The sequence below is a fragment of the Temnothorax nylanderi genome, unplaced genomic scaffold, assembly GCF_030848795.1.
Source record: "Temnothorax nylanderi isolate EJ_2023f unplaced genomic scaffold, tnyl_v1.0 TNYL_tig0077_pilon, whole genome shotgun sequence".
Lineage (NCBI taxonomy): Eukaryota > Metazoa > Arthropoda > Insecta > Hymenoptera > Formicidae > Temnothorax > Temnothorax nylanderi.
Window position 1 is genome coordinate 66,096 of NW_027249139.1, and position 13,337 is coordinate 79,432.

General features: G+C 32.2%; 3 protein-coding genes across 5 annotated transcripts; 1 reads left to right on the top strand and 2 right to left on the bottom strand.

Moving 5' to 3' along the window:
- Positions 1 to 1,087: 1,087 nt before the first annotated feature.
- Positions 1,088 to 7,906, bottom strand: LOC139774279 (exostosin-3-like). 3 transcript variants are annotated; one of them, XM_071709444.1, is made up of 11 exons: positions 7,460 to 7,906; positions 7,040 to 7,274; positions 6,414 to 6,954; positions 5,440 to 6,281; positions 5,150 to 5,365; positions 4,828 to 5,038; positions 4,495 to 4,751; positions 4,282 to 4,409; positions 3,937 to 4,213; positions 3,617 to 3,721; positions 1,088 to 3,487 (listed from the first exon to the last, which is right to left on the bottom strand). In XM_071709444.1, exons 2-11 carry the CDS (start codon positions 7,196 to 7,198, stop codon positions 3,383 to 3,385), a joined length of 2,841 nt encoding a protein of 946 aa, XP_071565545.1. In that variant the 5' UTR covers positions 7,199 to 7,274; positions 7,460 to 7,906; the 3' UTR covers positions 1,088 to 3,382. The 3 variants fall into 3 exon arrangements, with proteins under 3 accessions (XP_071565545.1, XP_071565543.1, XP_071565544.1); XM_071709442.1 differs by having other exon boundaries at positions 7,456 to 7,906; XM_071709443.1 differs by having other exon boundaries at positions 7,445 to 7,906.
- A 246-nt stretch (positions 7,907 to 8,152) lies between these two features.
- Positions 8,153 to 11,587, top strand: Sccro (defective in cullin neddylation 1 domain containing SCCRO). Its single transcript, XM_071709446.1, has 5 exons — positions 8,153 to 8,305; positions 8,814 to 9,027; positions 9,127 to 9,295; positions 9,410 to 9,623; positions 9,701 to 11,587. The coding sequence occupies exons 1-5, from the start codon at positions 8,303 to 8,305 to the stop codon at positions 9,863 to 9,865; spliced, it is 765 nt and encodes a 254-aa protein (XP_071565547.1). The 5' UTR covers positions 8,153 to 8,302; the 3' UTR covers positions 9,866 to 11,587.
- Positions 11,588 to 11,673: 86 nt separating this feature from the next.
- On the bottom strand, positions 11,674 to 13,055 carry LOC139774282 (uncharacterized). Its single transcript, XM_071709447.1, has 5 exons — positions 12,927 to 13,055; positions 12,593 to 12,831; positions 12,239 to 12,400; positions 11,972 to 12,037; positions 11,674 to 11,872 (listed from the first exon to the last, which is right to left on the bottom strand). The coding sequence occupies exons 1-5, from the start codon at positions 13,051 to 13,053 to the stop codon at positions 11,699 to 11,701; spliced, it is 768 nt and encodes a 255-aa protein (XP_071565548.1). The 5' UTR covers positions 13,054 to 13,055; the 3' UTR covers positions 11,674 to 11,698.
- Positions 13,056 to 13,337: the final 282 nt, after the last annotated feature.

Below are 13,337 nucleotides of genomic sequence, written 5' to 3' on the forward strand. Positions count from 1 at the left end.
TTCCTCTGTAATCTCTGCGTCGCGTCGTTGCGTAATCTCGTCGTTATAGCGTAAAAATCTAAGGAGAATTAATGAAAGAACGTGCTTAACGCTACGTGCAATTTCCCACTTTTGTCGAAAAAAATGGAGCGCGAACAAAGACTGCGGCATACGCGACGGATGCTGAACTTACCGCGGCCGTTCGTATAATTCTACGTGGGATCCTCGGTAAATCATCTTCTGGGAATCGCGTTCCGAAGTGCGACTTCTGATGCTGATGGAAGAAACTTCTGATGGTGCGTCATCGGGCAGAACCGGCCGATCGACCGCCCCATTCCCTCAACATTGCCAAAGTTTCGTATATCACCACGTCACGTGGCTATATATATGAGATCTACGTCGAAAACTCCATTTTTTTTCTCCTCTTCGATGAAACGCTAGTACGAGCGAACTTCGAGCGAGCAGTCAAAATATCGCGAAAAAGCTACTAACACAGTGCTTGTCTTTCTAAAATTAGAATTCGATCCAATTATGTCATAATTAATAAACTTTTTCTTCAATTAGAACGATCTTAACGAGTCTAACGTACATATCTGTATATTCAAAATACAAAGTCAAATAACTGAAAGAGACTGATCCCTTCTTGGCGTCGTCGTGAGTGTCGTGACCGATTGTACGCTTGCTTTATCTGCAATGCATAATTAATGCGCGATTCGTTATATTTAAGAATTTATTGCATATGCGTTGCAATGCATGAATTATAAATATATAACGTTATATTAGAATCATTGTTGATCCTAGTATGCTAATATGATTTAATGCAGTTGTTCGATACAAGCCCGCGGTGCGCTACATTTGGCCGTACGCAGCGCGGTACTACTACTAATACGTCTGACTATACATATACAACAACTACTGCCAGCGTTTACTACTGTACGTCAGACAATGTCTGCATAAGGTTAACACTTACTACTTTGCGGGATAAGAGTATGAGATATTCTTTTCTGTGAAAAAAGCGGAAATTGATTGTAAAATAATTGTTATATTCTTAAAAAAATAGAATAGCAAATGGTAAAAGCATAATTAAAGTAAAATAAATTGCACAAAGTGAGATGTATTTTTATTTTTTATTTTGATCATATTTTTGTAGCTCTTTCATTTATATATTCAATCATTAATTTATCTGTCGAATAAATGACATGTTCCTTCATTTGTAAAATACTTAACCAGATACTCATATCACGCAAATAGATAATTTAAGACATACATCCAATATAGATTTGTACGCCATAATGTACAAAACAATAACACACAGCATGTACAGAACAATTTTTCACATTGTTAATTTGCTATACAGAATTCGTTACATCACTTAATTACATTTACTAAATGTTCTATTCGTTGACGATGTTATACACAATAATTAATAAATTTCTTAGAAATATTCGATATATACCAGATATAGTTACAAATTTGTGCTTTTAGCAATATATCTAAAACTCTTATTTTTAATTACATTATAAACACAATTATTAAAAATTTGGCACATATTAATTACATATAAAATACATATAATAATAATAATAATAATAGAGTGTAATTACATAATGACTATTACATAAAGATAGAATATAACATATTAAAGATGTAAATACAATACATAGAAACCTAAAAAAAAACAAGTTTTAAGATTTGATTTTTCTTATAAATGATTCCTTTTATGGTACAAAAAACGAGTACTTGTCGCACCAACTTGAATTTTGTTTGGACCTGAGATAGGATTTTGAAAATGTTGACGCGTCAAGAACAGGAAAGTTTTAATCTCAAAGATATTGCCTACTTACTATCTATATATTCTATGCAACATTCTTCATGAAATATAACATCATTATCAATTTCATACGATTATATATAAGATCAATTTTAAGCTATCAACTATGTATAGTCTATAAAAAACGTATCGTATTTAATTATACCGGCAGACTATATTTAATGTCTATCAAATAACATATGTAGTTTCAGAATATGGCCTGACAAAATGATTATGAAGATAACTTAAAACTCTAATCGTTTTTTGCAGATAATCGTTTCCTAAGTATAAAAAATATATAATCGTTTTCTAATAAATTGAAACATAAAAAAAATTATTATTTTAAATTATCTGTTATATGTATATATGTAAATGGATCTATAATTTCATATTTTATATGTTAGTATTCTGAAAATATGGAAAATGAGAGGAAAAGTTAAAAAATATAAATAAAATAAAATAAAAAACTGTTATGTACAATTTATACATCATCTGTTATTACGTTATACAAACAAATATCTGTAACGTGATGTTTCTATCAATTTTAAAGCAGCTGATTATTAAAAAAGAGAGATTCACAGTTTTTACATAAAGAAATATAGAGATTCATTAAAATGTACAAGCGACCTTTGCGTAATTTGAACAATTCAAATATGTATACGTAGACATAAATCAAATTTTTCTTAATTATCTTTAATTTGTTTTTAATAAAAATTGACATTAACCAATAAGACAATTAGTGTAATATTTTTAGGACAAATTATGTTTTGTTTTTTCAGCCTTTAATAATGACCTCTAATTGTAAAAAATCTTAACTATATAATCTTAATTAAATAATCTTAATTAAACTATATAATCTTAATTAAATAATATAAAGATAAATAATTGTTAATATAATGATATATAATCATTGTACTGAATTTAATTATAAGAACATTATATATAATTTTGTTCTTTGTTAAAAAATTATACCGTTTTTCAAAATGTGTATAATTACACATTATTATAATTCTAATAGGCAGTAATTTATTAATATGCTATATTGTATAGATATAGTATATTAAAATAAATTATATTTTAGTGCACTTATACATATATATTAATATGTAGTACACTACGATATTAATATATGTATAGTACATGAATTTACAGAACAAAAATGTCCGTTCTTCTAAAACGTTAAATGTTTTGTTGTTAAATGTCAATTTTAGTTTAAAAAACTTAAAACAAGAATTATTTTTACAATTGCATATGCACTTTATCTAATATTACACAGAATTATTTTGATTATTTGTAATCATCATCTCTCATTAAATGTCTTACAAAAATTAAAAAAAAAGATTAATAACATGTAATATTTATCTACTTTTTTCATAATCATTATTAATGCAGTTTACCAATTTAATGACGTTTTGACTTGTTATAATTAAATTTCTTACTATACCTTATATTTCCTGTACATATTCTGTAAAATATTCTCCCTAGTTTTTAAATTGTGGACTGCATAAATTGTAAACTGTGTAAAATTGTATCAAAGTTGTACAAATCTTATTCTACACAATATCTACACAAAAATTCAAATGTATTTCCTTTTCATATAAACTTGAAACATTTTTGTTTGTCATGTGGTATTCGTGTTTTAAATAATATCGAATCAGCCCGATATTGTGTATTCAATAGAGGCATATAACCGAACACCTAAAACCAATTATTATGTTAAGTAAAATTTACAAATTTACTTAAATAATAATAATTATTATGTTAGAATCATTTAGATAAATGTAATAAAGCAAAACGTAAAAGCAATTAGCAATTAGAATATTTTACCTGTGAAAAGAAATTGATACATTTATGTCTCTCCTGAAAATGGGTATCATCTTCTGAAAGTGAAACTGGACAACCTGGACATCTGAATGTCCAACGTGATGTTACCTAATGTAGGAACAAGTATTTTAATGTTATGGAATTGCATATTAATACATTCATAAATTTTTGAAGTTTAATTGTATAATTAGAATGCAAACAGAAATATTACGTAAAATATTTATAAAGCCTGAATCAAGAGACAAAAAATTTATAATTTATAATTGTGATAGAGTAATGTAAAATGATCATCGTCTTTATAAAAATATATATATATGTCTTACTTTAACTGGTGGTTTTCTTGTAAGATGAGATATTAAAAAATTCATTGCAATGTCTTCACAGTTCATGTATTCGTCAACTTTATCACGTATAGCCTGTGGTAGCCAATGCGTGTATAGATATGTATAATGTTTGTGGATGAAAGCAGCTCCAGTTAAAACCATGGATAGTTCGCACGAATAATTAGAATTGTAATTCCAAGCGTTATGATAATTCTGGTCCCATGCATGAAAGCGACCAGGAAATCCAACTACACGATCTCGATGTTCCCTCCACACTCTAAAGACGTATGTATAATAAATAACAAAAGTTATATGGAATGAAAAGATTGTGAAAAGTCAGCTTACCTAAAACCAAACATGATTTCATCGTGTCTCAAATGAGCATCATCGTCAATAGAAAGAACAGCTTCTGTCTCAATTGCGTCAAATGGAAGGAATCTATTATTCAAACTATTTCTTGGAGCTTTTATAACCTGTCCAGATATATTTGAAAAGTATAATTTTAATGTGATCTTTAAAAACAGATGCAGATTTTATAGAATAATAAATTAAAATTACGTGTATAGGAACGCCGATATCAGGCCACTTGAGATCTTCTACAGGTGGTTTCGGACTGTTCCACACTACAAGTACCTTGTTCAGATAAGGCAAGCCGTAAAGACGTGCCAGTGAATTTATAAGAACCTGTTCCCTCTCATAGGTTAACATGACAATGGTAAATTGTTCTCTTGGATAGTTTCCTCCTAATGACTCACTAAACTCTTTTCCAGCACCTCCAGCACCTTTACCGATGGGTCGAAAACCCACCTCTGAGCCTATAAAAGAATAAAACATAAGATTAAATATAACGTAAGTCTCGTGTAACAATAATCTCTGAAAAAATGATTTTACCAAGAAATTTGGCATCGCTGGGAAGAACAGTATCAAAAGGTAATTGCGGATATAAATTAAATGGATCCATCCAATCATTCCAAATTTCATGACCTTGGATTAATAGTATTGTATAATTTCTCTTAAAAGCAGGAGATGGGTATGGCGGTTCTAAAGGACCCAAACTTTCTTCAGCTTCAGGTTCAGAGATGATGGTATCCGATTTTAAAGGCTTTAAAATAAAAAGTATAAATTATAAAATTAATTTTGTTCTTTATGTTAAAATATACTTTATATTTTTACATACTTTAACATCAAAAGCATATCACATTAAAATACATACCACAAAACTTTCATTAAAAACACTAGGACTGGATGTTTGAGGCGCTGGTAATGGAGGTATACCAAGTCTGTCTCTGACTACCGCTATGGTCGTATCCACTACACCTTGAGCAGTACTCATATAACGCTCCCACATTAATCTACCTTGTCTCCGCATAGTCAAAAGATCGTTGTCAGGAACAGCACGCAATAAAAAGTGCATTTCAGTCACTCTGGCCTAAAGTTACATTTTTGTTAGCTCTATTTCAATAGTGAAAAAGAAATTCGATAATATGTTACTATAAAAATTACTTTAGGTAGGAAAATAACTGCTCTCCTCCAAGCAATAACTTCGTTATAACTAAGCACAATCTGATCACCACCGAGAATAACTGGTATTGACCCAGCTCGTAATGCTTCGTACAATCTTGCTTGCATGAACGAAGTAGTCAATAATGTAGCATTACTGGGAGCTAAGATCAATGCAAATGTTGATTCCTTTAATATAGCTCTTCTGGAAGAATCAGTTCCACAAAGAGACCAGTCAAGAGTTTCCGCAGGCTTACTCTCCACAGAAGCCGGTATACATTCAAATTGAATGAAAAATTTGTCCAGAGTTATTCCGTTGCTCATATCTTTTAAATGTTGGATAATAAATGCGTCTATATTGTTATCATCGATTATTAATTTTTCCAGATCTATATCGGCATCGTCAACTTGATATGTCATCGGCGTGCCTATAAAAGTTCTCATTTCTCCTTGGAATGACAGCAAATATTTTCTTCTCGCCGGTAACATTTGTGCGCATTCTTGCCAAACATCTCCGCCAGGTGGTCCCAGAATTGGTGGAACAATTAAATCGAAACCATCGCGAAATTGATTTCTATAAAACGTGGACTGTATTACTATTGCTCTGCCAATATCCAGATTACTGAAGATATTTCCAGAATCCGCAGATAAATCTCTACGTGCAAGATTTAGTAATATGTGATTTCTACCATCTCCACCCCAATAGGGAAGTGCGTGTAATTTTTTTATATCTAAAAGTTTATTATAACGTTGATCATTCTTTTGATGGAGGCTTAATGCTTCACCAACTAAGACTATATAAACGCATGCCTCTGCTGGATTCCTAGTAAGATGTGGATTATATCCTACAATCAATATTTTATATACAACAAATTACCATAGAAAAATATCTCATAAAGCAAAAAACGTCTTTAATTACAATATTATTTATTTTAATATGTAATAATATAGTTTATTTATATATCTTTCATACATACCTAGTGTTTGTTTAATAGTCGTTTTTAAAAAACCATCCACATCCCACCCTGGATTAACTACCGAGAATTGATCTGGATCATACAAGTATACGGGAAAGCCGCTTGTCAATGCACATCGGCTGTGATCGAAACAATTATACATTCTGCATGATCGCGGATCTGTGCTGGGTAATATAACTGGCAGGGTGTTAATCAATATTCTCTTAGGTGGTGCCAATTCAGGCGTGTTTCTCTCCACCGCCTCTTTCTGCGCCACCTGTGCTTGCTCCACACTTATCTTTAATCTATCAAGATCCGTTTGCTGATGCAGCAACTCCTGCTTTAGCTCGTCTATCTTCTGCGTCAAGCTATTAACTTCGCCCTGAAGTCTTTGCCTCTTAGCGCTCAGGTCTCTCAATTCGTTACTCACCGAAATTTTTATGCGGAACATTTCCTCTATTCTCATCTTCAGCTGTGACGCTTTCATGGATGTGAAATCTTCAAAAGCTTCCAGGGTTGAAAAAGTTCTATACATATCCCTATCTGGCGTGTCAGATTCTACCTGAAAGGGTATAATCTCAAAGTTAACACAAAGCGTAGATTAATAATTGTTAAAAGCTTGTATTTGCTGTCTTCTTTAATTATACCTTGGATAAATAATAATGTGTAAATAATGGCACGATAAATAAGACCACAGACGTCAAAATTATTATTCTCGACAACTTGATATGCGCCAACCATTGGCACATCTCCCTCCCAGCTCCATTGTACAACGGAAGTACTCCCTCGTAAGTATTCCCCACCATGTTTATACGGAATTACTATGTATCTTCATCTGTCTAACAAATACTGGATACTTCCATCTAGCATTTTCTCAGATTTCTGCAAGCAACATTACATAAACATTAGAGAGTGACTTCATGAAATGAGTTCCACTTATCACTTTATATTTTGCATCAAAACAAAACAGTTCTTTTTTCATCAAAGCAGAATTTCTCGCAATAGTTTAATCTGAGGAATAAACTATAAAAATACACAAATACATGTATTACATTAATAATACCTGCCACACTAGAAACCGACATCGAGATTAAGACCGGGGATGATTTTATCAGAGCGTATCATGATGCCGTTGGTAATCTACGCGACCTCGCGGTCTCCTCCGTTTTTCCGTCAGCCGGATCGAAAACATCACGAACCGGAGTAATCTTGACGAGGAGCACTTTCGACGGGGTCACATTCTACGTCGCCCGCGGTCGCGTCCACGCGTCGAGGTTAGCGCCGAAAGACGCGTTTCACTCGCACACGGTGTCCATCCGATATCTCCGCTCTCGCGGGATCCAGCGTATCCGCCCGATGGCCCGATCCTCCCTGAGCGCTCCCTGAGATCTCAGCGCGCCGGAGTCGTGACTCGCGTAACGGCGTGGCGAACAGCGTGCGGCTGTCCAGTGTCCGGGAGTTTGTCTGTGTCTAGTGTGTCTGCGTGCCCTCGCTCCTCGCCCCTCGTCCCGCGCCTTTTTCGTCGGACCGTCAAATCAAATTCGTCGAAAGCCTCTGTATGTACACTACCGCCAGTACATCCATTTTCGAAATTGGTACTACGCAGCCACGTTTATTTTCCGACACTGCCGATAAAACATTATTTTGCGCGTTCTGAGCAGCAAAATGATGTTTTATCGGCAGTGTCGGAAAATAAACGTAGCTACGTGGTACCAATTTCGAAAATGGATGTACTGACGCTAGTGTACAGGGGCTTTCGATGGTGTCCCACGAGGCACGAAAAAGACCGGGATGGCCTCTCTCAGGCTTTCTCTCTGCCCGAGGCCGTCGCCGACATGCGCATGTTCATGTCAAGCGTAGTGCGAGGGGAATAATATTTTGGCTTTCGGGGGCCTAAAATTAGCCGGAAAATGGTAAGCTTTTCGGGAAAAGCGCGATTGTACGCCAACAAAATCACGATTGTGTCGCGTTATCGGTCGACCAGGTCCGTCTCCGCGTTCGGGACTTCCGCGCTTTCATCGTCGAGCTATCGGAATAACCTATCTCCGCGCTACCAACATTAATGGTGTTTTTCACGCTGAATGTCAGCCTCGTCGTCCGGGACGACGCGAGAGGCGACGCGAGGCCTCGCTTTTCCCGCTTTAAAAATATGGTCACTTTAAAACACCGTCTGACGCGACGCGAGACTGTCGACGTACCGAAGCGTCCTTCGAATGACGCGAGCTGTAGTTTTTGCACATATAATGACTCTCGTTCGGAGAGCCAAAGTAATTGTTTAAATTAAGATTGTATAACATACTGTTAGTATATTTAATTATGACAGTGAGATCCAGACTCATGTATTGGTGTCACTTTCACTTTTACCGCTTTTATAGTTAAATGAATTTGTAAGGTACAATATTACATACCACTTTGTTGCAGCATAAGTTAAAATTTTCACAAAGGGACAAAGTGAAAAAATTTATAACATTTACACAAACTGGGGAGCAAACTGCGATATATTGTTTAGCCCAAAATGATTGGAAACTGGATCTGGCAAGTGATAACTACTTTCAAAACCCAGAAGCTTATTACAAAGAACCGAAAAATTCTGTTGACAAAAAGAAACTAGAAATATTGTACAGCAAATACCAAGGTAAGATTGTCATGACGATATCAGTTGCAATGTACATTAGTACACGTTATTCATGTTAAATATTGTAAAGAAATAAATTATAATCATTATCTGTCATAGATCCAAGTGAACCCAATAAAATTACGGCAGATGGCATCATGAAATTTCTTGATGACTTGAATCTAAGTCCTGAGAGTAAATTAGTTTTAATTATTGCGTGGAAATTTCGTGCCGAAACACAGTGTGAATTCACTAGAGACGAGTTTATGAATGGAATGATGGACTTGGGGTAAATATTTCCTTGACATATATCTACAAGAGAGATTATTAAATCTAACGTATCTTATATTTTTCATTACAAGACATATGTAAATGTGACTATTTTCATAATTGTTATTTTCAGTGTGGATAGTATAGATAAGCTAAAAGCTCGGTTAGGTAGTTTAGAAAATGATTTAAGGGATCCTCTCAAATTCAAGGATTTTTATCATTTCACATTTAATTATGCAAAAAATGCGGGACAGAAAGGCTTAGATTTGGATATGGCGATCGCGTATTGGAACATTGTATTAGACGATAAATTTAAATTTCTTCAATTATGGTGTCAATTCTTACAGGTAAGCAAATTTCGGATATTGTCTTGAAAATTTATTTCTGGCAAGTTACTTTAAAATAATAAACTGATGTATTCTAGGAACATCACAAAAGATCAATTCCAAAAGACACGTGGAACTTACTGTTAGACTTTGCACTTATGATCAATTTGGACATGAGTAATTATGATGAAGAAGGTGCCTGGCCTGTATTAATTGATGATTTTGTAGAATGGGCACAACCTCGAGTTCGTCAGTCTCTCTAACGATTTTCTTCTTTTTGTAACATTCTCTCACACGTGATAATTTTATTTATTCATTTATAAAAGGTATATTTTTCAAGTTACTTTGTGAAATAATATTTTTTCCCCAATAACATAACATCGTTTTGCTTTTAAAAATGATCATAGACAAATTGATGCACATAATATAACGAATCGTAGTATACACTATATAGCATCCTGTAATATGCATTTTCAACATTTTACAATATATCGCTTCAGTAGATATGATTTCATTTGCTAAAATATGCAAAGAAAGAAATGTGTTTTGAGTGTGCTTAAAAAAATAACAGAGTTATTTACTTATTTATTAAGTTCAATTTGTGTGAAATCTACTAACCAAATAGGATATACAAGATTATCACTTGCAAAGTAATTTAATTGGGACTTTTGATTTATCTTCGAAGAGAAAATAAGCATTGCCTTGAAGTTGATCATATTGTACAAAGTAATATGATGTGTGGGATGTTTATTTACATGTGGGAATATAACAGAAAGTTGCTCAACCATACTACCATCGGTAGTATTTGCAAGCAATTGAAAAAAAAGAAAGAATACTTCTCAACGTTCTTTTAAAGTAATGTATCGGAAGCAAAATTGGAAGAGAAATTAGTCGATACGTTCCTGTAGATAGTAATTTCTAGAAATTGCGTTGTTGAAAATTGTTATTAAATAAATTCTACGATACTCTATTACGCGACACTTAGAATGTATATAAAAGTATAAAGAGAAAGAAATCTGTATTTTAGACATTATACTATTTCGGCATCGTTCTATTAATTTTTTTTTATATTTAATCAGGTTATAATGATGAACAAAAAAAGAGAAACTTATTTCTCGTATGTTAGAAAAGGATTATATATGATATATGAAACATTATATAAACATTGTTCTAGAAATCTAGAGAGATAGTATATAAATTTTTTTACGAACTTAATATAATAATTTTTATTTTTGATTATATGGCACAACTTTGTTTATTAAAATTATCATATAAAGTCATATGTGAATATAGTCGTTACAGATTTGATTCTCTTATCAAGTTTGTCATAGGTATTTTGTATGTTAGACATTATCCCTTGTAACTACATACATAAAAATTTAGCAGCAATATATTCAGATTTTTATCTACACAAAGTGTATGAAGATTATAAAGACGTCATAATGTAAAAAAATATGTACTATCACCAATTGAAAAGATCGTTAGGAAATCAAAATATTGTAGCTATATATATAGATATAATATTATAAAGCTATAAAGCAAAAACTTTCGAATAAAATTGTCTCGTCCACGCGTTTTTTGATTATATTTTATAAGTATAATGTGAAATAGACGATGGAAGAAAATCTCAACAGATATAAAACACTATAAACTTATTGTAATATGTAGTTACATATCGCCAGGGATGTACGTTTACGCAATGCTAAACTCATTCAGAGAGGAACGTACCATCATTCGAAATTTATGATTTTCGGTTATATAAATTATTTCCTTAATAGTTTCAGCATTGTGTAGACAATAAATTGTTTTATCAGACTTAGGAGAAACAGGAAGTACATTGTACATAATGTAAATAAATATATCAGTCTTAATCTATTCAGTTTGTCTGTTTAAACAAACTGCTGAATAAATATACACCACATTTTTGTGTATATTATCTCTACATATGTGTTTAAATAAAAAGTTCTGCTAAAAGTGTACAATTATATTTTGCGTATTACTTATGTATAAGATAATTAGAAAGATAATTATTTTATTTTGTAACTTTATAGTCGGTAAGAAATAAAATACGTTTTAGTATTTAGTTTCAAAAATGATTACAATTTACAAGATTTTTTACATTCGCATGAAATCCCATTATGGCCACTGCATTGTGCATCATAGGAATATAAGAAAGCTAACTCGTATTTATTAGCTTGTGTATTGTAACAATTCTTTAATACATCCTGAATGTACCAGTTGCATAATGATTCCAATCTATCAATAGTCGTCTGCGTCATATATTTTTTCAGTTAGAAGAAATTAATATTCGTGTTTACATTTTATCGTTTAGTACTCATTAAAGCATAGATCTCTCCAAATTTACTTACCTGAGCTATGACCAATCCATGATTTAAATTATTGACAGTATGACTGTGCGAATCGAACAAAGTGACCTGTGGATAAAACTTGGATCTTACTCTTATTTATACAGGATAATTATTAATTATATGTCAATATTTTAGAAAGTAAGTTTACAATTCAAAATAAAAAAACATGCTATATATGATGATTTATTTATGTGATGGACTTAAATATGGACATATAATTAAGAATCATCCTGTATAATTGATTTCGATTCTAGCTGAATTGCTTACCTTACTGGTATTCTCTTGAAATATAAACAATATAGTACGTCCGCATGTGATAAGCAGCATAAATAAAGTATGAAATTTCGGAGCTTTATACCATTCATATAAAAATGTGTTCATATTTTTGTATAGGCTTGTTTCTATCTCCTCGTGAAAGATATTGAACTTCTATGACAAAGGTATTATATTATGTTATCTAAATGTAAAATATATATACTCAAAAGATTGTTCTATTTATTCAGATAGAAATGCAACTGGATGGGAAATCAATAAGAATTTTTTTAACTGTAAATATTAATAAAAAAACACATAAAAATTTATATATTAGAATATGACTTATTTTAAATATTCCTATCGTACCCATTCTTTTAATATATTTAAACTCTTGCCCCCATGTTTTAAAGCATCTTCGGTATTCAAGTATGGATGTGATATAAGTCTTTTCTTAACGAGCCACGCATGAGTTGTATTACCCTCTATCATTGCCTCTGCCATAATAATATTCAATCTCGGACAATTTTCTATATCATAAATTGATAGATTTCCTCTTGATATTCGTACAGCCACAAGTAAACATATAAGTGTACAAGCTTCACTTACTGAGAGTTATTCAGTATACCAAAAAATCAGCATTATTGATACTTGGTGTATACAGATATTCTCAATATCGTTATAAATAACAAAGTATAATTACTTTTTTGTCCTGGTGGATAACGGCTTTGCGTAAATTCAGGATGATACCACAATATATCTACTTCATTATTAAAACACTCTTTCACATATGACGGGAAGTGATAGCTAAGTAATGGTGGTAAAGTCATAATTACAAAAGTACCTCTTATTCCGTGTATTTCTCATTACTTATTAATTTTGTTACCAAATACATCTCTTTGTGATTCATATTTATGTCCTTTATAAAAAGGTTTGATATATGTATATATATATATATATATGTGTGTGTCAAGACATTTTGGATGCCAAAATTTTGTACGATAGTTTGGGTTATGATTTGTATGTAAGATACTAGAGAAAAACAATTGTGGTGATGAAAAATAGCTGCATTCAGCAGATGCAAATCAAGCAATTGAATCGATTGATTGAGAAA